At 52.4% G+C, this 22,345-nt stretch overlaps 8 protein-coding genes and 1 non-coding gene across 9 annotated transcripts; 4 read left to right on the forward strand and 5 right to left on the reverse strand.

Annotated features, from left to right (window-relative positions):
- Nucleotides 1–837: 837 nt before the first annotated feature.
- GLOTRDRAFT_126341 (uncharacterized protein) lies at nucleotides 838–1,314 on the forward strand (the record flags this gene model as incomplete). Its single annotated transcript, XM_007865004.1, has 1 exon — nucleotides 838–1,314. The coding sequence occupies one exon, from the start codon at nucleotides 838–840 to the stop codon at nucleotides 1,312–1,314; it is 477 nt and encodes a 158-aa protein (XP_007863195.1).
- A 2,735-nt stretch (nucleotides 1,315–4,049) lies between these two features.
- Nucleotides 4,050–4,152, reverse strand: GLOTRDRAFT_t47. Its single transcript has one exon. It is a non-coding gene; the product is annotated as a tRNA-Met (tRNA).
- Nucleotides 4,153–4,666: 514 nt separating this feature from the next.
- On the reverse strand, nucleotides 4,667–7,873 carry GLOTRDRAFT_36628 (oligomeric complex COG6; the record flags this gene model as incomplete). Its single annotated transcript, XM_007864728.1, has 11 exons — nucleotides 4,667–4,981; nucleotides 5,037–5,105; nucleotides 5,157–5,249; nucleotides 5,315–5,614; nucleotides 5,680–5,746; nucleotides 5,799–5,935; nucleotides 5,989–6,331; nucleotides 6,388–6,588; nucleotides 6,644–6,838; nucleotides 6,890–7,020; nucleotides 7,403–7,873. 11 exons carry the CDS (start codon nucleotides 7,871–7,873, stop codon nucleotides 4,667–4,669), a joined length of 2,322 nt encoding a protein of 773 aa, XP_007862919.1.
- A 53-nt stretch (nucleotides 7,874–7,926) lies between these two features.
- GLOTRDRAFT_136696 (mitochondrial pyruvate dehydrogenase E1 component beta subunit) lies at nucleotides 7,927–9,648 on the reverse strand. Its single transcript, XM_007865005.1, has 7 exons — nucleotides 9,531–9,648; nucleotides 9,197–9,475; nucleotides 8,808–9,146; nucleotides 8,507–8,754; nucleotides 8,326–8,455; nucleotides 8,121–8,267; nucleotides 7,927–8,069 (listed from the first exon to the last, which is right to left on the reverse strand). The coding sequence occupies exons 1-7, from the start codon at nucleotides 9,573–9,575 to the stop codon at nucleotides 8,055–8,057; spliced, it is 1,203 nt and encodes a 400-aa protein (XP_007863196.1). The 5' UTR covers nucleotides 9,576–9,648; the 3' UTR covers nucleotides 7,927–8,054.
- Nucleotides 9,649–9,913: 265 nt separating this feature from the next.
- On the reverse strand, nucleotides 9,914–12,696 carry GLOTRDRAFT_136697 (ARM repeat-containing protein; the record flags this gene model as incomplete). Its single annotated transcript, XM_007865006.1, has 11 exons — nucleotides 9,914–10,276; nucleotides 10,330–10,501; nucleotides 10,551–10,717; nucleotides 10,780–11,094; nucleotides 11,145–11,299; nucleotides 11,355–11,524; nucleotides 11,576–11,651; nucleotides 11,706–11,793; nucleotides 11,848–12,102; nucleotides 12,162–12,504; nucleotides 12,587–12,696. The coding sequence occupies 11 exons, from the start codon at nucleotides 12,694–12,696 to the stop codon at nucleotides 9,914–9,916; spliced, it is 2,214 nt and encodes a 737-aa protein (XP_007863197.1).
- A 159-nt stretch (nucleotides 12,697–12,855) lies between these two features.
- Nucleotides 12,856–14,518, forward strand: GLOTRDRAFT_71751 (uncharacterized protein). The gene is made up of 5 exons (XM_007865007.1): nucleotides 12,856–13,110; nucleotides 13,182–13,725; nucleotides 13,785–13,898; nucleotides 13,951–14,235; nucleotides 14,300–14,518. Exons 1-4 carry the CDS (start codon nucleotides 12,866–12,868, stop codon nucleotides 14,203–14,205), a joined length of 1,158 nt encoding a protein of 385 aa, XP_007863198.1. The 5' UTR covers nucleotides 12,856–12,865; the 3' UTR covers nucleotides 14,206–14,235; nucleotides 14,300–14,518.
- Nucleotides 14,519–14,760: 242 nt separating this feature from the next.
- On the reverse strand, nucleotides 14,761–15,256 carry GLOTRDRAFT_126346 (uncharacterized protein; the record flags this gene model as incomplete). Its single annotated transcript, XM_007865008.1, has 2 exons — nucleotides 14,761–14,974; nucleotides 15,054–15,256. 2 exons carry the CDS (start codon nucleotides 15,254–15,256, stop codon nucleotides 14,761–14,763), a joined length of 417 nt encoding a protein of 138 aa, XP_007863199.1.
- A 488-nt stretch (nucleotides 15,257–15,744) lies between these two features.
- GLOTRDRAFT_136699 (uncharacterized protein) lies at nucleotides 15,745–16,366 on the forward strand (the record flags this gene model as incomplete). The annotated part of the gene is made up of 3 exons (XM_007865009.1): nucleotides 15,745–15,808; nucleotides 15,873–15,920; nucleotides 15,981–16,366. 3 exons carry the CDS (start codon nucleotides 15,745–15,747, stop codon nucleotides 16,292–16,294), a joined length of 426 nt encoding a protein of 141 aa, XP_007863200.1. The 3' UTR covers nucleotides 16,295–16,366.
- Nucleotides 16,367–16,930: 564 nt separating this feature from the next.
- GLOTRDRAFT_136700 (uncharacterized protein) lies at nucleotides 16,931–18,828 on the forward strand. Its single transcript, XM_007865010.1, has 5 exons — nucleotides 16,931–17,478; nucleotides 17,577–17,772; nucleotides 17,826–18,050; nucleotides 18,119–18,250; nucleotides 18,311–18,828. Exons 1-5 carry the CDS (start codon nucleotides 17,010–17,012, stop codon nucleotides 18,621–18,623), a joined length of 1,335 nt encoding a protein of 444 aa, XP_007863201.1. The 5' UTR covers nucleotides 16,931–17,009; the 3' UTR covers nucleotides 18,624–18,828.
- Nucleotides 18,829–22,345: the final 3,517 nt, after the last annotated feature.

Below are 22,345 nucleotides of genomic sequence, written 5' to 3' on the forward strand. Positions count from 1 at the left end.
CAGAATATCAAGCCCGGTGCATATACCAGGCTTGCAGATTTGAGCGAGAGGTCTGGGGTGTGGTATGGCTTGGGCGAAGCACTGGAAGGATAGGTTTCCGTGCGTTGCTGCTGTGTATATTTGTTTTTGACGCCTTGAGCCTCGCGAGCGTAGACCAGAGTATCATGTTGGCGCTGCATCACCTGGACTGGCGACGTGGATCTTCCGTGAAGTGCCTCGGCTAGATGATGCCCACTGATGTGGGTCGGGAGTACATCTGTCCTGTGGTGGCCGCGGTTATACAAACACTCTGGTTCATGAGTCCCGTGCTACGGAGACTGGTATTGGAGTTATCAATTTGACGCTTTCGTGCATGCGGTGACATTCAGGCGCTGTCATGATTTATAGCAGATGCAAAGACAAGTGTCTGTTCCACATCTACTGTTAGTTATGTATGCGAGGTGCGGGGTATGTGCTGCCACTACAATACTTTGCTTCCAAAAGGTGGCTTCGAAGTTCGGACGCCACTGCATGCCACATCTACACAACTTGGTACTCAGGGCTCACGACAATGGCAGTCATCCTATAATCGGTTCTGCCCCCAGCTGACATTTGTTCAAAATTACCGTAGGATATGGGTGAATGACAACGCCCGCCCACGAGACAAAGTCCACGCGTCAGCTTGAACAGCGACCTGCTCAACGTTAATGCCTTCACTCAAGCCTCATCGGTCACCACCTAGTTATATTAGAGCGTCTGGCCTCTTGGCCCTGCGTACTTCTGCTTGTTTGCTATCGATTGACCAAACGTCAACCTTCTCCTTTCAAGTTGGTTTCTTTTCGCCGTTGTGTCATTGGCATGCCAGTCTGTCGATTCATCATCGCGTCTCCCTTACCGACGTCCTCTAATCCTAGCCCTAGGGCCGACACATCTCCAGCCCCGCGCCGCTGGCAAACCCAACCCGTTCACGGATCGCACCACGTGCTGGGGTTCCTCATAACCAAAGATATTCTCAATCGCCCCATCTACGATAAGTTCATTCCACTCCCCGACAACCCCTCCGAGCGCGAGAGAGAAAGCTGCTTCCAGACGTTCCACGACTTCCTCCCGCAGTTCCTCCCGCGCGAGTACGGCCTGACCAATCTGGATAGCGTGCTCGTCTATGTGGACAAGGAGCGCATGAAGATGGGCGCCGCGCTTGTGCTCGCGGATAATCGGGGTGCGCACTCGAAACAGCGCGAGCCGCCCCTGCCCGACGTGGTTGACAAGATTGCGGACGACTTGGGGCTTGAAGGTGACGCCCGCGAACCTATTTGGTACAAGTGTGTTTATTAGACAGTTGGTGCATTTGGGACTCCTCCCTCTCAGATCTTAGGATCCATCCTTACCATCCTTGCAGCGCTCACGACGGTGGCTCGAGAGTCGAGGCACGTCAGTCTCACGACGTTCATCCTTGCTCGTCAATTTCGTACCCGTGTATTTGTAGGACTCGAGCTATCCCCGCTACCTTCGGGGGATGTTGAGATTTCATGTTGCTTTGTTACAGACATAAGAAAGTTGCTGTGCCATACCCTACCCTAATGCTACATTTGTGTATGTATATGAGGAGTCGAACCCATCTCTCGGGACGTGCTACTTCGGGTCGCGTTTCCTGCCATATAGTACTGTAAAACAGAGATGATGAAACACGAGCCAACTATTACTGTTACGGTGAAGTCGTTCACGCAGCATGGCTTGTGATATTTGAAAATGGCCACAACATCGAAGTGTCCAAGCACAATCACCTTCTTGCCACCATATGCATAATGTGGCTGGGAGTTATGGGTCACAAGCCTATCGAGTATATCACGTGATGCTCAAGCATCCAACGCGCTTCCCCTGCACTGCAACAGCACGGGCAGCGCAATCATGATGAGAAACGGTCTCCCGGTTGCGAAGCCTCATCGATGTGGGTGCGTTCGCTATTCAGCACATTTCAAGATACACTTTCTCTGCCGACTTGGACCATCTACTGTAGGCGATTCACTACATCGTCAATCCACCACCGATGGCATGGAGGTTAGCTCTTTTGCAAGGGAGAGCCGACTCGCTTCAGATTGTCGCAAGCGACGTTGTGATTTATGACTCCCCGCGTCGAGGCCAGGGACGAACAAGAAATAGAGTGGAATCCTCTCTGGGTGTTTGGGCTCAATTCGTACGTAATCCAATTTCAGGGAGCGGGACAAAGCCAGTCATATTACAACCCGCCGGGGCACCGAGTAGCATGCAACCTGCAAGTCCCACCCGTTCATCTACCCTCTCGCATATTGCTACTGTCTATGTGACTATTTGCGGCATCGTCTTCTATCAATATCCGGTGCATGGCTTTCTGTCGTTCAGCTGAGCTTTTTCCACCTGCCCTCTTCCCTCTAGGTTGCGGACTGTACTTCTATGCTAGATATCCTTCTCAGGCGAGGTGGACATTGGGGATATCAGTATCTGGCCGCTGATCCTCGATAAAGCCTGTGCAGGTGTGGTGCCTGTATGCATATATGCTTGTGTATGCACCCGCTGCCCCCAGTCGACAGTGCACTACTCCTGTCCGTGTATTTCTGAGTGTCTGACTGGCAGTGTATATTCTCATAACTGAACTCTTGCCATTCAAGTGGTATGGAACTGTGGAGGGTGCACTGCAGAAGACCCGGCAGTTATACCCCTGGATGAGGTCAGAATTTCATGGAAAGGGCATCGACCACACCTCACCTGCATTGATCGATTGAGACAAGTTGCTGGGCTTCTCATCGGGAAAACACTGCAATCTTTGTGCTTCATGACCGCATGTAGGATGCCTCCGCTAGTGAAAAGAACGGTACGCACGAGTACGGGTACGGGTACCATTCGGCCGTACCCGTGACCCGGGGGGTCTCGAAAATGCGTTGTTCAACGCCCGTTCGAAACCAAAACCCGTGACCCAACCCGTACCCGTGCCATTCACTAGCTTCTGCTCCTTGCCTGGCGGTGGTTGGTAGAACAATCGTGAGGAGGTAGTGCTTGCTGCCGCCTCTCAGTGAGGCAGATCTTTGTCATCGGGCGTTATCATCAACCGGAGTCCGAGCCTGGGCTGGAATTTCCGATTTCCGTGTGGTGGAGGGAGAAAAGTCTTCGCTGGACCAATATTCAAGATACAAGTGTGCACAGATATCTTCTCGTGACTGCTCCAACAAGGCTCTGGCATATACTGTACGCGCTGTCACCGGGGAGGCCTCTCCAAATGGGAATCCACAGGAATGGCCTAGATGTCGCGTACGGACATGACCCCCTGACCGCCTTCCTGCAGTGCTTCCGAGACATTGTTCAAGATGCACCACAGATGCTGCGTCTGAGTTTGCAACAAGGCCGGGAGGCACAAAGGTGACTCACCGTACATACTATCTTACATAGGCTGGATGCTGGCTAGCAGCAAAGCAGCTTGCACTTTCAGGTGTTAATGACATCAACGGAACTTCTCTCCTCCACATGCTATTGCCGCTTCTCTGACACTTTGAGTTGCAGACTTTGGGGCCGGGAAAGATTGTAACCGACATGACAGGGACTACCACAGGCTCTGGTTGGCTTGAAATTCCCTTTTGTACAATCTTTTGCCCAGCCCTAAATTGAGAAGGAGTAGCAAAGCATATATGTGATTGTGGGACACTTGCTCACACCTTGGGAGTTGCAGTCTTCAGGCCCCTCACTGGTTGCTTTCAACTGGGGATCTAACTATGTCCTGGCACGTTGCTGTGACATTATGCCTCCTTCACCTTCTGAGTGTACTGAATAACTGGCATTAGGCTTTCACAGGTACTACAGTCAGTGCCATGTACATATGATAGCTGTATATTTGACAATGCCAAATACTGTGTGGTAGATGCTTGGATGGCTGATGCAACAAGGAAGTCCCAGAGCAAGTATAGACCATGCTCGAATGACTGTCCAACATAGACTGTCCAACTGTCAAAAGCTCATAACAAAGGTGGATAAAATACATGTTTGTCTAAAAGCAATATATATACTGTATCTAAGGCTGTCAGGAAGGCAAAGAGCAAGAAAATTAGCAGCAGCTCGTTTCGATCGAGCGACCTTTGGGTTACATCACGTGATTTCTTACGTAATCAAACGTATGAGCCCAACGCGCTTCCACTGCGCCATGCTGCTTGTAAAGGATCTGGAATGAAAGCCCCATGTCCAGAGACCAATTTTCATTGAAAGAGCGAGAGGAATCGATAAGGAAACGCGTCCGCTACGAGAGAAATGATGGGGAGGCGGGAGGAGGGACGGTGAGGCGTTGTGGGTCCACCTTTCAGAGATTTCACGTCGTCCCGCCAGACATATGCCAGATATCCACCGCGACTCTATTTACGTTGACAGGGGAAGCTCATTCACCCCGTCCCATTTGACAAGGAAGCTGCTTGCGTCCGGAAATGGCCACAATTGGTCGCCATGTCTTTGCCACACCACTTCGAGATTGCGCACCCCCAATAGACATGACGGGCCCCCTTGAATTCGACACAGCGCAGATACAGAGAAAAACACGCCACAACAGCAATTATCCCGTGTCCATGTGAGACGATACCAGGCTACCTGGAGAGGTAACATTCAGGACAGGATACTGAACACGAGGCTGTATATGCAGTCGGGAAACTACATCGATACGCATACAATATGCCACCTACTCTCCCTCGTCCCCCAGTCCGAATATTTGGTTGAGCAAATGAATCTGTCCAAACGGCCGCTGTCCCCCAAGCAGCGTACTAGCAGCCTCGTATTTATTCTCGGGTTTTCTGACTTCTTCACACAGCTTTCGATACGCGTTCGCCACACGAGTCAGCGCCGCCTGGTGAATCCGCGAATGCAAACGCTGCACCGTCAGCCGGGATAGCCTGGGTGAGTGCACAACCTCGAGCCCGGAGAGCCAGTTTGAGAACTTTTGCAACGCCAGAGACAATTCGTTCGGTTGCGTAGCTTCTATGCGCGAAAGGGGGTCCTTTGGGGTAGAGCGCTGTCAGATGGGCGACGGAGAATTGAAAAGGATGACTCACTCCCGGGGCCTTGGTCTCAAGGACAGCTACAGCAGAATCCAGACCAGCATCTCGCAAAATATCGAGGTACTGGATAACTTCGATTCAAAACAGCGCTTGAGAGAGCGACGACATGCTTACATGTTCGTTGACGAGATCATTCACTCTTTCTTCCACCAGTGCATCCAAACGCTCCTTTTCCGCAGAAGCGAACGGATATGGCTCTAAAACACCCTGACGCACACAGATTGGGCGGTGAGAAGGTCTGTATCACTGGTGAAGAAGGATCAGGAGCATACCTGTAGATATGTCAAACAGTTCAATACAAAGACCGATTTATCCCACGTAGGTCTGCTTCTCTTCTTGTCCTCAGCTGCTGTTAGGCAGACCTCAAGCGCAGGATTGATCATGATTTCCAAAATGCGCTCGACGCCGAAATGAGACTGCCCTCCCGATGTCTCCGCTTTCCCGTCCTCCTCAGGCTGCGTATCACTTGGGTCATCAAGCCGAGAAGATTCGTAGACAGATAATATTTCGCGTAGTGTCTGCATATGTTCTTCCACGGTCGCTGGCGGTGAGAGCGCGGAATCATCGAGATCCTTCAAAATAAAATGGATGATTAGTATCACCTACAATGGGCAGGAAGTAAACCTACCAGAATCACTCGTAATAAGGCTCGTCCTTGAGCTTCTATGGCGTCGAAAAAGACCTTGTAAGACATTTCACTCAACCTGAGCAACGACATCAGCATTCGCGAGGAATCTATAAGAGCGGTTCACGTACTCTCCCAGAGCTTGCGAAAGAGCCGCATCTTCGCCGATGGTCCGTCGCATGGTCAAGGCATAGAAGTGGAGGAGGTTCGCAATTTTGAACGCAAGGATTGGCCTCTCTTGAGATCTAACTGTCTGTTGAACTCGAACCTGTGTTCGGCAGTGAGACAGAGGATAGCAGGGACGGTCGATGTGATACATACTCTGAGCGGACCGCACAACTTCCCAACGTTCCTGTCTACCACTTCACCTATCCACTCTTCTGTCTCTCCCATCTTCCCCTTCTCAAACCTGCGTACACTCCCTATCATCCTACGGCTACTTTCACCTTCCCTTCCCAGGCCGAATAGACTCTCCATAAATTCACGCTCGGCGGCTATAGCTTGGTGCACCCAAGCTAGCATATCGCCGATGTACCGCAAGGGGTCGTGCGCGTGAAGCTCGATCGGCCTTGGAAGACCAGATGGGCCGCCTCGAGTGAGCGCGTCCAGAAAAGTGGCGAGTAGTGTAGACTGACGAGTTTGTGATAGCGCACCCAACGCTTCCCTTAAACAATCTCAATATGAGTGCGGGTTTCGGAGAAACTTGAATGACCGACTTACGAAAGCAATTCAGGTCGACTCCGAAGTCTGCGCACGGCTTCCTTCAATATCGGAGATGCCTCTAAGTTGGCGTCAGGATCCACGCTTCTCTCGCGGTCCCGGTTGCCTCTCCCTATCGTCTGGAACTCGCTCACAAGATATCTGAATATCTTTTCATAAGCCTGCTCCAGATTGGCGAATGTAGCGGCAATAATATCGAGTCTGAGGCAGCTGTGGTCAGGATCGGCAGTCCAGCTGTCCACTGGATTCAACTAACCCTGCCTTAGTGGGGCCATCCACACCCATGAGGACCCTGCAATCCTCTCGAACTTTCGTGGCCTTGTCCATAGAGGTGAAGAACAACTTGCCAGGCGGGACGTCGCGGGAAGTAAGAGCAGTTACTTCCTCTGACGATAGGGTAAACCGGGACAGGAAGAGGTTGAGAATGGTTTGCTGGGTAGCTATCATATCCCTAACGACTTGGGATTAGGTATAATCCGACAAACTGAGTCCGGAAAGGTACCTCTCTTGTCGCAAGTTCCCAGCCTGGTCGAGCAGCGACTTACATGCTTCGTTGGTCGTTTGCAACTGCTCGTGGGCTTCATCGCATTGAGTGCGCATAGATGTTATATGCTCTTGCAATGCATCCAGTTTCTGCGGTGCAATATAGTTAATGACTGACCAGGGTTATTCAGGGATAGCTGAGTGTATGCAGGTGCGGTGGTTGCAAATCCTGCCTGCTCATACAGGCAAGCCTTGGAGTCACCTCATATTGTCAATATACTGCTTTTATCGAGGCAATGAAGCGCAGGTCAAGACGGCACTTAGCTCGTGAGGAGTGCCCCACTACTAACTGTCCAGCTTGTCTCAGTGTTCCAGCATGCCACTGCAACGAGGATACGAAGAACACAGTGCACTCCTTTACACCCGACATACCCTCTAGCCTTGCTCAACGAGAAACACAAGCGCCCCGAATACCACCATACGCACTGGTACAGCATAGACGAAGCAGCATAGATTTCAGGGAGGAGCTTACTTGGTCTACTTCACCCAATGCCTTCAGAAACTTCCGGCTACTGCTAGCCAGTTTCAAATCAATGTCTCTTCTTAGGTTCTTCCTGGCACGAGCAGCAGCTCCTGTGGGCGCCACGACCTGACGCGATAGGTACGGGCCCAACGAAAGCTTCTCATCTTCATCTGTATCGCTTCGCTCGTCCTCGTCTGAATCCAGTTCATCCGAGTCTTCAGAGCTGCCGGCTATAGGTTTTGCATTGCCATTTACATTCGTAGTCTTGGATCCAGCAGCATTGGACGCGCCGTACAGCTCGGACACCGTCCGCAGAGCTTCCTTAGTTGCTTCATCTTCGAACCCAGCCCCGAGGACCTTGTAAAGACGCAAAGATACAGGATTCCGGGCCTGGCTTGGGGAGTGAGAAGGCGACACGCCAGAGACCAGCCGTCTAGACGCTAGAGGACTTGTGGAAGGACGAGGAGCAGGGCTGGACATGTCACGAGCGTGACCCACCCTCAGGCACACGAACTGTACTCTTACACGGAGTTTGTTGGGGACGATGCTAGCATCAATTATTTGGGTGTCGGATATCCGACGCATGTATACCTAAGTACTAAACAGAGTCTATAAACGATCGACAAAAGACCCAATCCTCAAAGATCCGCCTGCGTGTATTTTAGTAGTAGTGAACCTTTACCAAGAGTGAGTTCCAAAACAGCATATATTATAATGCACAACTCACCTCCTCCCGCTCGCGACCGCGCATGAACGGCGGCTCAGTACCCTTGTAGTAGATGTCGGTCCAGAGGTCCTCAATCTTGGGCTCTGGCGAAGCCTTGGCCTCCTCAACTGCCTCGTCGACTTCGGCCTTAGCTTGCTTGTCGAGTTTCTGCAGAAAAGGTCAGTCAGACTGAACAGGGACAATCATTCTGGAGTCCTGTACGGACCTTGAGTTCCTCCTCCGTAGCCAAACCCCACTCCTCAATGTAGTGCTGGAGACCACGGATGGGGTCCTGCGTGGAACGCATCCGCTGGATCTCCTCACGTGTACGGTAGGTGGTTCCAGGATCCGACATGCTAGATCGGGTACTCAATAATACGCGAGTAGAGAACAAAGACTGGACGTACGAGTGACCACCGTAACGATAGGTGACGAACTCCATGACGAGAGGGCCGTTGCCCGAGACTGCCCAGTTCTTTGCGAACCGGCATGCCTGGAGGACAGCGATGATGTCCATTCCGTTCACCTGGAGACCAGGGATCTTGTCGCCACGAGTATAGTACTGGGTGTTCGAGGAGCTGCGTTCGGCGGAGGTACCCATTCCGTACTTATTGTTCTCGCAGACGAAAACGCAGGGCAGGTTCCAGAGTTTGGCCTGATATCGGGCTTCAGAGCTAAGGCAATGTATAGTATACGCCAGAGACGCACCATGTTGAACGCCTCGAACACCTGACCCTGGTTGCTAGCACCATCACCGTACATGGCGAAGGTGGCTATGGGCTTCTCCTGGTACTTCGCGGCGAACGCGATGCCGGCACCGACGGGAACTTGTGCTCCGACGATACCATTACCACCGAAGAAGTTCGGCGTGAAGATGTGCATGGAACCACCCTTCCCGTTCGACATACCGGCCTGTCGGCCGAGCAGCTCGCCAATAACACCCTTGATGGTACCGCCGCGCATAACTGCGAAGGGATGGCAACGGTAGGCAGTAATGACAAGGTCCTGCTTCGTGATCGCGTGCTCCAGGCCGACCGCGATAGCTTCCTACATGCTCCTTGAGCTCCAGTCCTATAAGGATCAAATCAATAACGTACCTGCCCGATAGCCAAATGGCAGAAACCACGAATAAGCTTCGCCTTGTACAAGGCGTCCGCAGCCATCTCCATCCGCCGCATAGTTGACATCTCCTTGTACATGGTCATGAGCATATCTTTCGTGACCTCCACCTCGAAGTTCGGCGGGGCATCCAGCCTGTATGTGTGGAAGGAGTCTTCATGAAGTTTAACCTGGAACGGCTCCGACTTGTGGGGGGTATCTAGTGGTTGTGTCGTGTCCGCCGACGTTTGCAGCGCCCGCGCGGCGACTCGGAAGGGCTGCAGACGCGTCTCGTTCAGCACAAACTACACGGCGACGTCTATGAACCCTTACAGTGCGCCTGGCAATCGTAGGCCGTAACCGTGCTAGTGTCGCCATTGCAGAAAGAGGGATGGGCCGTCGACGTGTCCGTGCCAGACGCGGTGGGATGCTTGAGAAATTTCGGACCCTGCTTACTTGTGTGCATGCCGGAGAGGCCCGGGACGCTGCTAGGACGGCCGTTCGGACCTCCCAGTGGTGTCTTCCCGCCCGCCCGTCCCACACAACCCGGAGAAAACACTCAGCACATATCCTGTAGTACGAGATATATGGTACAGCAACAACGAGCTCAACTAAAGTCGTACACAAACGTCCGGTATATATTACAGCCGAGACCACGAAAGGAAGAAGCGGCGGCGGCGGCAGAGCGGTCAAAGCTTGTGATAAAATAGCGGGCACTAGCATTGCATATCCTCGCCATGCTCAAGCCACTCCAGGGCTTCCCGGGCCATCTCTCGAACATCCAAGTTGTCCTCCACACCGAGATGGTGTCGGCCCAACCCACCCGGACTCAAGCTGATCCCACGGCTGTGGTCGGTCATCCGCTGCAACACTGAGTGGATGTTGGCGTCCCGGAGGGCTTGCTGGCTGCGGAGATTCGACTTCGACAGCTGTAGGATGCACGCCATGGCTGGTTTGCGGACTTCCACGTTATGGTCGATGAGGCAGTTCCGCAACGCCGACAGCAGTTCCTGGTGTGCGAGGATCTGGTCTTGGTATGCCGCGGAACCATTTGCGAGGTTGGATAACAGTGCGGCTCCCTTTCCGACCATTCAGTTAACCGCATAGAACCGAGAGAGCATAACGAACTGACATGGCGCAAGACGTGTTCGTTCTCCGAATTCAGGGCAACCTCCACAGCACTGAGCAGTGCGTCACCGCCTATCTCATCGAAGACCATCTTGATATTCTCCTCCGAATCCACGATGTTCTGCAGGACATGTATTGCTTGCTCCTGGATATCCGCACTTGGATCTGTCAACAGACTAAAATGATTTAACAAGGACGTTAACGTCGACGTTGGGTCCTACTAACTTGGCAAATTGCTCCCAGCCGATTTGGCCCATGACGTTCTTCTTGACTTCGTGGGTCGCTCTGTACATTGTGTTCTTAATTGCCCAGATGGCGTTCAGTCGCAGCGCAGGGTCATCGCCGTTGAGCAACTGAATCAGCCGGGTGACGATGCCTTGCTCAAGAAATACCTGGTCCACCAGAGCCAGGTCTAACTTTGTCCTGCCGAGGAAGGATAGTCTTGGAATCATACCTTCTGTAACGGCGAAGACTCGTTCATCAAATTACATATCGCCGCTGATGCAGCATGCGTAACCTGCCGGTCCTCTTCCTCCTTCTGGAAAATCCGGAATATGCCACTTCCCAACTCGTTGTCGACTATACTCGTACGCAGGGCACCGACGTGGCGCGCAATTGCTCGCACGCACTGGCACGCCGCATACCGTACGCCGACGTGCCGATGAGACAAGGACGCGTGGATGACAGGGAGGAGGTCCAGGTTGTCGGTGATTTCTCTCCGAATATCGTTGTCGAACATGGATATACAGGCGACGGCGGTCAGAGCGGCCTACGATACATTTCAGGGTGCATAGTGTGACATGCCAGAGACCGACCTACCTCCCGAAGACAAGATATGCTTTCAGGTTCGTCTTCGTCCCAGTCACTGCTCTTCTCCAAAGGTGTGATTTGCTTCGCGAGATCAGACACTTTTGAGAGAGAACCTCGTTCGAAGGCTAACTGGCACAGTTCCCGATCATCTGTGACTAGGTAGCCTGCAAAAGAGTTCTGTGCTCAGCTTGTGCAAAAATCATGGAAGGAAATACGAACTGAGAATGAAACACGCTTTCATCTTGGCCTCATGCGATACTTTCGGCGACTCGATTAGGCGGTTGAGCACAGGTAAGATGACCATGACCAGCGGTGAGTCCACAGCAGGGGGATGAATGTGCAGAGGACCATATTCTGTTATAGTCGTAGCTCGCACAATTCTTGTTACACTACCTCCCAAATGAACGTCATGCGAAATTAGAAAAGTTACTCCGGCATACCATAAACTTGCGGCAATCTGGACCTCCGTGGAACGAGATTTACACAATGACAATGCAATAGACCGTGCGGACTGTCCTGTATAGCGTAAGGGGGTATGCCACAAAATGCTAGGTGTGAATAGATATTTACCGTCAGGGCCAAGAGTCTCCAGTGCTACGGACAAGGGATTGTTCTCCTTGGCTAATGCAGCTATGGCAGACAAGGCCGCTTCTTGCACCTTCAACGCTATGAAATGAGACACTGTACATTGTTGTACACGAGACATACGTACCTTCGCTTCCTGGCTTTGACAGAGTGCCGTCAAACATCTAGCAGCCCATCCACCTTGTTTCCCCGATGTCCTCACTGGTTTCTCCCAACCACGTTTACGGCTCTCTTTAGCCCTATCCACAGGAGGCAGCCAATCCACGACAGCTTGTCGATGGGGCGCTCTGCGTATGGCGGACGCAATTAGCTGCGCTATTGGCATAGTGACCTGAATAGATGGGTCTTCGAGAAGAGGCAGCCAAAGGTCAAGAATTTCGGCCTGAGGAGTTTAGCACAACTTCAATTAAGGCAGGACGCCACTGCGATAAGTAGACGTACCTGGAATAGATACTCTAATGCGACCTTCGCCTCGCCTCGTGCCTCCGATTTCTCAGCACGTATCCCCCACATCGAAGGGCCCACTACATCCGCAATAGACGATCCTAACACTCTGAGCCCTCTCGCCAACGCTGCCTTCAAGGCCGGGGAATCGGTAGGTTGCAGATTGGAGACAGCACAGACGAAAGCCTGGTGTGCTTGAAATCGCAGCAGGTTCTTCAAAGCTGCCTCTGGCCCGTATGCGAGCGATGAGATTACCTGAGCCGCCTCAATTCGAAGATCCTCCGGGGTATCTGCATAGCGCGGATCATACGACGCGGTCGGCTCAACGCAGTCCACGAGACTATGTCACGAAATATGGGATTAACAGTGGACAGGGTGATACGAAGCGTATTCACATATCCTGCCACAGCTTCGGTACTCACGCGTTTATGAACCGCTCGTCCTGCGTCAAAGCGAGTTTCTCCGTTGGGTTCCCTATGACCCTGTTCTTGACTTTCTTGAGCGTCGGAACATCCGGAGTCATGAGCGTCATGGCCGCAGGACGCGTAGTGGCATTCGCGGGATGTATGTAACAAAGCTGTGATCTACGCGCCGGGGAGGCGTGACCCGGATACACGGCCGAACTTCGACGGCTGGGAAACAAGTTCTATAAACAAGGCAAGTATGCGGGCGGGATTCGTCCGACTTGCTAGACGTTCGGTATGCCTTCGTATCGCAAGCTGCAGCTTTGGGCGATTGCCATCAGCGTCGCGTCGGTGCTGTACAACGGCGCGGAGGGTGGACTGTCGATCGGCTTTGGCGCGGAGTCCTCCTCCCGCTCTCTTATATTCTTCGGGATTCAATCGGCTGTCGAAGTAGCATCGTCCCTTATCGTGGTATGGCGTTTCAGAAATGTTGCCAAACCAGGAGAAGAACGAGCCGCGACGCTCGACCCTCGCAGTCTCAGGTGACGCTCAAAACTGTCATATTTCACAGGAGATCTACCTCTCACTTTTCTGCCTTCGTATAATAATATAGGTTTGAAAAGCACTCGACGCTCGCTATAGGTGCTCTTCTGCTACTGCTCGCAGCGTCGACGATCGGCACTGCAGTCGCGGTCCTCGTCCGTCATGAAGAACCAGACTCGAGCAACGCCTCCCTCATAATCTCGGCCTCAGCGCTGGTCATTATGATCCTGATATGGTTGCCGAAGCGGTACCTTGCGCGTGCGCTGAATAGCTCCACCATGCAGGGCGAAGCGACGTGCTCGCTCTCTTGCATCCAGATTACCATAGTCCTCTTCGTAGGCTCGCTCATATTCCGTGTGTGGCGAGGTGGCTGGTGGCTGGATGGTGCCACGTCCATTTTGCTGGGCTTCCTCTTCGGATGGGAAGGCGTGAAGATGGTGCGCTGGGCGAGGAACCCAGACTTTGACGGTGGATGTTGCGGGTCGTGTCGTGCGCCAGTGCTGCCCATCTCGGAGCTGGAAGAAGGGGAACGATACAGAGATATTTGTTCATGCTGCGAATCCAAGGAGGAATGCTCCAAAGCTGATCAATGTGTTTGCGGAGAATCTGTCGGGGTAAGAGTACTGAAACTCCAGTTACGCCTGGACAGAGGTATCTCAATCGCTACTACTAGGACTGCTGCAAGCCTGTGAACGCCGATGGTGAGAAGTGCTGCACCCGAGAGATTGTCTTCAAGAAGAGGAATACTCTTACGCAGAATGCCCTCCCCAGTGACGGCTGCAACGATGTACGTTTCCTGACAGATCCGGACCCTTCGAACTTACTGAATACCGGGCTAGAGCTGCTGCGGCCACCAAGACGCCACCGCGCCCGCGCCGGACCCCTGCTGCGATGGAGAACCTGACACCTGCTGTATGGGAAGCTCGCCCGAGGCTGACACTAACTCTGCTCGCAACAAATGTGGCAATGAGGACTCCTGTTGCACCCATGAGCAGGGCGGACAAGATATCTCCTCTGCCAGAGATGTGGTCCAGGACTGCCAGAGTGACCGCACTCAGGACTCCCCAATGTCTGGCTGTTGTGGTCATTGTTAGATGGCATGAGTCGCGCTGAATGAGTTCATTGTATGTGTCTTCTTAACAATTGGCTCTGGTGTTTTCGTAACTTCTATTTTATGATGTCATGTAGCAGGAGTCAATGCAATGCCGTAGTGGCACATCCACTCGAGAGATGGTATGTATGCTTGTTCGATGTGCTAGAAATGTGTATGTAACACTGTAGCTTTCAAACATTCACTTGCCATGTGATGATACACATACACCTTTGGCTTATTTCCGTGCTATGTGTACGGTCAAGCACATGTACGTAACATTCGAGTATATGGCACGACAGCTATCCTTTATGTCCAGAACGTAACGAACAGAAATCTCGAAGCCTCCCGAAGGTAGCGTACACAGCTCGCAAATTGTGGAAATACAGTATTATACACATGTACGGCAGGTGGCAAGCTAGAATCTCCGAGGGCGGGGCACTGGGCGCGCCGCATACAAAAGAAGCCATAGTCGTGAGCAGTGGCTCTTCGGGTACTTGGCTGTGAGGACTGTAAGGATGGAGACAGAGAATTCAGCGGTCTCAGACGCACCATTTGTTCAGTCAACACACTTGTACCAAATAGGCTCGCGGGCGTCGCCTTCAAGACCCAAGTCGTCGGCAATCTTGTCGACCGCGTCGGGCGGGGGTGGCACTCGATGTTTCGGGAGCCGTCCCCGATTGTCCGCCAGCACCAGCACTTCGCCCATCTTCATGCGGTCCTTGTCCACATAAACGAGGACGCTCTCCAGGTTCGTACTCCCGCGGGAGCAGCTGCGGCAGGTAATCTCGTATTGTCAAGAAGTAGCTTTCTTCTTCATCCTCGGAAGCGCCATCGGGCATGGGCAGGTACTTATCGTAAAAGCGGCGAGTCATAGCTTTGGTTATGAGGTAGCCCAGGACGTGGTGCGACCGGGGCACAGGTTGGGTTTGCCAGCGGCGAGGGGCAGGTAACGCGTCAGTCCTAGGCGTCAACATAATCACCGTGCTCGAGTGATCACTGTCAGGTAGCGACAATTTCGAACGATTGGACGACGTCGATAACGGAGACGCCATGATGAATCTACAGACTGACATGACACCACAGTAAAAGGAAATTAGAAGGAGAAGCTTGAAGTGTGATCAATTACTAGTAGACAAGGAGAGTTACGCCAGGCCAAGATGCAAAATGCTCTAGTGAAAGATGAGGGTGTTGTGGCTCTGCCAGTGACTGAAGAACGCTTTGAGTAGGTCGCTGTTGCTGACACGTGGACCTTATTTCATCCGCGGGTACTGTATTGAAATGCACCTGCTACAGCAATATCACTTCAGAGCAAAGGTAATTGTCGTGAGCGGTCGGGTAGTGTCCCGAGTTGCTTGATAACATGCACCCTCCGAACTGCGAAGCCACCTTTCTCACGTTTGTGGCCGGGAAGCAAGTGACGTCACATACCCCGCACTCTACTGTATGTAGCTGACAGTAGAATGGAGAAAAGCTACGTGCATCCCATTGCGCTTGACATCCAACCGACTGACAATAAGGATCATAAATACATAAGCTAGCTATGACCTACCGACCAAACCAGAACGATTTCGACCGCAAGGACCAGAAGATGCTCGGAATTGATGGTACGTGAACCACTCATCTCCGGTCGGCGGTCAGGGACGCGACTTACGGTTTCCTATGTCACAGACCCAGGCGACATCGATTACAACAAGCTAAACAGAGAGATGGGTAGCGGTACGTCTCTCGATGCTACCTGGTACCAAGCTCTGAACAGACTCACCGTCCACGTCACAGACGGCGCCATCGCCGCGAAACCGCAGACCAACACCACCTCCATCGACGGTAACTACGGTCTCGATGAAGCCGACTATGGCTCCGGCGGGATCATCCCTGGTGGCTCGACAGGCGATCAGTTTGGCGGTGTCAGGCTCACTAGCGGGGCGTCGACTGTGGCTACGGACGCGTTCACGGGTGATATCGAGGGGGAGCTGACCACCATGAGGAATACGGGGCTTGAAGGGTCGACATACGGTGCGGTGAACGAGGGGAATGCGGAGAGGAAGGCAGGTAGTCAGGCAGGGTCTGGTTCATCCGGACCTACAAGATGAAAGAGTGCGCATTAGACTTACCTACTGAACCGGACGTGTACCATGTAGATAGTGTCAAATGTATTCTAGCGGTCTCACCCCTTGCCCATGTCGACGATGGCCACATAAGCCTTCGTGCAGGACTTTATGGCAACCTCCCGCGAAAGCAGAGTATGATCTCGGTACAAACCAAATGTAAAATTAAAGTAAAAAGGACACAAACAAGGTAGCCCTGATAGTTGAGAAATTGGCAATCGACACTGACTTGGGGTTGAGACACGGAACGCCCTAGTAAAAGGCGAGGGCGTTGTTTCTTGTCCCAACCACTGCCGACAAATAAAAGAGCCGTTGAGGAGATGAATGTGGCTGACGTTTGGATTTTGTTCGGTCGGCGGGTGACTAAGTACTGTCGATGATCGCTTCCTCGTCAATCACTTCGAGGGTTTACTCTATTTGACGGGTAATTGGAAGTAGTCTATTCAAGGCAGACATTCGTAGCACCATATTTCCGTCCATGCTGCTGCACCGTCTTGCAGCTTCAGAGGCATGTCGAGGATCGTTGTCCGCGTCGTCGCTATGAGTCCGCGCCACCGTTTGTCGCAGAGATCGGATCTGTTCGGTTATCCCTATATTCCATATTTCATTTTCCAGACAAATGCGCCCGAGCCGTTCACGGACACTGCTCAACGCCAGCTACGACAGCACACCATAGACTGACTGCCATATACCCCGGAGGATGCCCTTTACCACTCGCTATGTCCTGCCCGTCGCCCTCGTTCTTTTCTTCGGCCTGAACTACGCTTTCCTGTCGTACACCCACCCTATCGACTCGCTCAAGTCTGTTATTAACCTCAAGCAGCAATCCGACTCGACTATTAACTTCCACCTTAATGTTTCGTCGCCCTCGGACAGTAAGGTCGCAGACACCGCGATGGCCCCTGTGGTGTTTGCGCTCGTGACATTCGGAGCCTCATCCGCGACCGAGGGTTTGCTCGCGCTCAAAACCGCGCTGATGCACGTATCAAGACCTGCGGACTTCCATATAATTTGCAGTCCAGACGCGGTTCCGATAATCCAAGAAAAGATAGACCTGTTTAGCAGACCGGCGTACCCCGTGAACGTGCGGTACTACCCCCTAACGGACGCGATGATCAGAGCCAGAGCATCCCGGGCCGGGGTAGACACAAGATATTCAGCGGGACTTGGTGAGTGCTTTTGCAGTATGCATAGTAGCGGTTATCGTGCAATACGTCCCCTCCTTTCCGCCACACCCGTGTGCTCGAATCGCTAATTCCACGCCCAGGCGGCCTCGTAAAAGTCTTCATCCATGAACTCCTCTACGACGTGGAAAAAGTCATATTCTACGATACGGACATGCTCTTCCTCGTTGACCCCTTTCTCCTCTGGCGCGAGTTCCAGGAGATGCACGACGACCAGATGATTGCGTTCCCGACGCTCGGCGCCGACAGCGACCCAATGGAGATCTGTACTTGTGTCATGTACGCCTTACCCTGTCCCTCGCCGTACCTGTGCTCACGACGGCCATGTATAGGCTGTTGAACCTCCGTGCGATGCGTGCGACGAGCTTCATGCCCTCCACCCTCTTCCCGCCCTCCTCACCCAAGTCAATATCCCCCGCCGCTTGGAGAGCGACCGGAACCGACCCTCTCAAGCCCAAGTTCGGGGACCAAGGCCTGTACTGGGCCGTGTGGAAGCATCGGCCCGAGTACTTCAAGCACCTCTCGATGAGTTGGGACATCACCCACTGTCGCTTTTCGTGAGTCGCGTGTCCCTTACCTCTTGCTTTATCAGTGTTAGTGGTACTGATGGCGTTTGTCCACGTAGATATGGCTTGTCCCTGGCCGACGGGGACGATAGCATGCCCGAGGAGGAGCAGGTGGCGCACCAGAAGGAGCAGTTTGACGTGCGCACTGCGCCGGAGCGCTTCACGCAGCTCTTCCCAGGAATAGTGCATTTGTACGTCTCCTCCACATATCCCGCTTGCCCAACCTTTAACCTTAACGTCACCTCCACTAGCAACTGCCAACCCGATTACGACGTCGTCTGGAACGAGCCCAAGAATGCGCAGCGCCCGCGGTGGGGCCCCTTCGTCACCGTGGCGATCCAGTACAAGTGGATTTGGCTGAACCGCGGGCAAGGCGACGCGCGCGTGGACGCGCGTATCGTGCGCCGGCCCGAAGGGGAGTGGTGGTGGGACCAGGTGTTCCATCGCAAGGGCGGGTCGCTGTCCGTCGAGGAGTTGGAAGACGACTTATCGCGCAGAAGGGGGGGGCAGGAGGAGCCGATATCGAGAAGTAAGACGGTTGGGCACCGGCGGGTGTCGCATTAGAGAAGGGTCGGCTGTGCCCACCCGGTGTGAATACCCCACGTACCATTCATTTGTTTATACGCAACACCACACACTAGAGAATGGATTGAGTACGTAATGCTGTATTTATCTTGTAATTTATCTCGTAGTGTAGAGACATCGTATTCCTGGGTCTTTGAATAATCTACTCAGTGCACGAGCGTTACAAGCACGGAATGCACGCTCGACGACCGGCTTCCCTAGACGGATTTCAGTCTTGTATTGTTATTTCATCCGTCTCGTCTCTCGAAGCTCTTACCTTACAGACGCCATGTCGTGAGGGAACAAAATACGCAGCCGATATTCATCAGAATAACGGTGGCTTTGTGCCAGTATCTCACAGTCGCATCACGACGTCCTCTATAAAGTGAATGACTTCCATCGCTCAGGTTTCAAATTGCAACATTTAAGCTTCAAATTCCAGGACATCCTCGCGGGACCAACGCGAGGGACAAAAGTGACGCATCCCATCACTTTGTGGCGGTGCTGCTAAAGTTGTGGCTCAAGTTCAACCAACTCACGCTTGCGCGCGGTGCATACTACTTACCTAGACTGGAGGCGGGGGATAACTTCAGCGTACTGCCCAGGGTACGGATATCGCAATCCATGAAACTACATGGAAGATTCACCTTGTCTCTTCGCGTGTTAGAATGAACTTTTGGAAGGACGCGGAGCATGTAACGTTACATGCTGTTCGTTCCAGCAATGAAGTTTGGCCTGCTCAGGTTCGCAGCCTGAGTGAATGTCTTCCGCATTCCCTACCTCACTGGTTTACGCATGTAAGCTTCCCTTATACCAACGATTTGCGAATGACCAGAGACGATCTATACCATAGGGTCCACATCCTTTTGTTTCGGGACACGCGAGTAGCTTGAGTGCCGAGCTACTTCAGAGGCGTCCCGTCATCCAAGACACACAGGATGACGAGGTAGAAATAGAGCGTCGCGATGCTCTCGAAGGCGATCTTAGTCGCTTCTTTGACGTCGCTCTTTCGACGACTGTGACCTTAAGATCACTTCTACGGGCAGAGTCGCAGCAGTCCTGCACTCCGAACTCGAAAGAATCCCTGTTTTCCAACCTCATAACCTATCTGATGTTCCTGTCATCTCCGGGAGTCTTAATATTGTACGAGAGTCTTCAGTTTTCCAAACCTTGGAACTGCATTGCTGACTTCCGTCTGAATCCTAGTGATAGGGCACGCTTTGCTCTCCCCCGCCACCCGAAAGTATTGGTTAATCCTGTACAGAAATACACCACAACTACGTCGATTGCTACACTTGTGGTCTGCTGCACGGCCGATGATTTCCCTCAGCTTCTCACAGGGTGCTCAACCCCTCCGAGCACATCCTCCCATTCAAGGGCCAAATCTAGTGCTAATTCAGCATCTGGAAGGTCATTCGGACCTCCACAACGTACTGGGATCGAGGCCAGTGATGCTTCTGGTTCTCGGCAGCAACGGGTGTTGGTCTCAGAGAAGCCAGTTCGCCCCCGCTGGCATGCCTCTGACTACGACAGACCCTACACACCGCCGGCGCAGTTCGATTCTTTCGGTGAAGGCTCCAGCGACAAGGACAGCTGTCCTGCAGGCCAGGAGGCACCTGATCACACCAATGTCAAATGTCAAGACGAGAACCTGAACATCCACATGCTTCCTGGTGCTGCTTTCACTGATATTCCGGTAATCCCTGTCATCTGTATGGCTGGCCCAGAGGATATCTATGGACTCATGGCTAGCGCGCTGTATCAGTGACATGTGTGGCGTACCCATGCCCCTGTAGTGGGTCTCACGTTTCCTCCCAGCGGAGCCACTGTCCAAGTCATATTTGGCTGGCTAGAAGACGGGGACTCGGGCTTATCGGAAGACGTCTTGGTGCGCTATTGTTCTCCTTAATTTGGCTAAGCTCCTCATAATTGCTGGTAGCCTCGAGTGCATATTGCTTTCCAGAATTCCGTGTGTGATGCGTCTTCGAGTGTCTTTGACCTTGAAGTTGTGCCTGTTTCTCTTGTCCTTGGGCCACCACGTTTATGAGATACGAAGTGCGCTGTCTGATGCTTCACATCAAGTGCACGCAGATATCAACAATAGAAGAGTCCTACAGTGGAGATCGGACTTACTAAGTATATTGATGAATGGCTCTGGCTCTGGCTCTGGAGCGAAGGAAAGCATTGCGGCCTGGGCACAACAGGTTGTCTTCGCACTAGAAGGAGATGAAGTGTGAGTCACTAGTGTATATTTTCCGTCGTGTGGCGACACATTGCAACACATGATTTTGTGTCTTATACTGATCCACAATCGTACTTTACACTGTGGTTCCCCCCTCATACCCTCAGTCAAAGTCTCGTTATTCACCACATTGATATGGCCTCGGAAGGTGGCAAAAAGATTGAGTCAGTGCTTTCGTGTCCTGATCCATATGACCCTAATCACTAATCCTGCTTCAAGATCAAGCCACGGTAATCCGTTGATATGCACAGACACACAACAATCACCAAGGACCAAAAGAAATAAACCTAAACCCCGTGATATGGGTGAAGGCGGTCCGAGACAACTGAAGGGTATTTAATAGTTCGAGGGGGAAAGGAGGAGTAAGACACCGTAGGGTAGTCCGTAGGAAGACCTAGAAAAATAAAACAAAAACCTTGACGCCTGAAACAAACACTAGTGGACGCTCCGGAGTATTTATCTCCGGAAAGTCGCAAACAAAGTCGCAAACCACGGAACCGAGTATAGGTTCGGGCCCACGGGAGTAGAAAATGCTAAAAGGACTTGTTTAATTTTATTTCACTATGTGAGACTCACCGGAGCTAATTGAATCGATGGCGGAGATAATTCACTTGACGAGTCAGGCCTATTGGCAAAGCTAGGATCGGTTATAATTCGCTAAGTTCGACGCTTTCGAACTTCTCGGGTTGCTGAGATCGTAACACTAATTCTCTGAGATGGTGAAGTCGAAACTTGTTTTTCTGTATGCTACTTTGTACAATTTATACTACAGGAATGGCTTTGCGACCATCCAGAGATAAATAACAAATAACCGCCGCTACCCACAGGATTGCTCAGCACTTGCCGCCGCTATACCATGCACCACACGACTCCCTTGCACTCCTACTTGCTCGTCCCAACCCCTAGAGGTCGCCTTGATGCTCTGCCACCTGATCCAAGCGGTCCCATCACTCCGTGTGACGCGCTGGTCACGTGCTAATTACCTCTGGCTGCTTGCTGACTGATGCTGGCCTCATGGTGACTCGTATGCGTCCGCACCTTCGGTATCTTGACGGAAGCGAGGGGGAGTGAGTGCTGGAGGGTGGGCATGAGGACGATGCCCCTCGATAGAAGTGCCCACGGCCCCGGAGCTAATTCATCTAGAAGTTGCGTTGGTTAAGTCGCTCCGGAGCTCCTGTTTGCGGAGATAAATCGCGGAATGGGTCCGTGTACGCCTCGAGGATGCTAGGAAGTCCGGAGCTACATAGAGCAGTTCTTTAGAGCCCATAAAAGCCTAGTGGCGTGTGAGTGCTGTGTCGAATAAGCTCCGGAGGGCTTGTACGATGTGCTGAGTCCGCATTTTCGGGGGTCAGACGATCCTGAGGCTTATCACCGTACGTATCATAAGGCAGTTCCATTAAGTTTCCTAATTTTCGTTAGTGAAGTGCAGTTGACTAGACCTGACTCCAACGAAGTCGGGAGTCGTTACCACCCTTTCCTC

This window comes from Gloeophyllum trabeum (assembly GCF_000344685.1).
Source record: "Gloeophyllum trabeum ATCC 11539 unplaced genomic scaffold GLOTRscaffold_00003, whole genome shotgun sequence".
In the NCBI taxonomy this organism is placed as follows: domain Eukaryota; kingdom Fungi; phylum Basidiomycota; class Agaricomycetes; order Gloeophyllales; family Gloeophyllaceae; genus Gloeophyllum; species Gloeophyllum trabeum.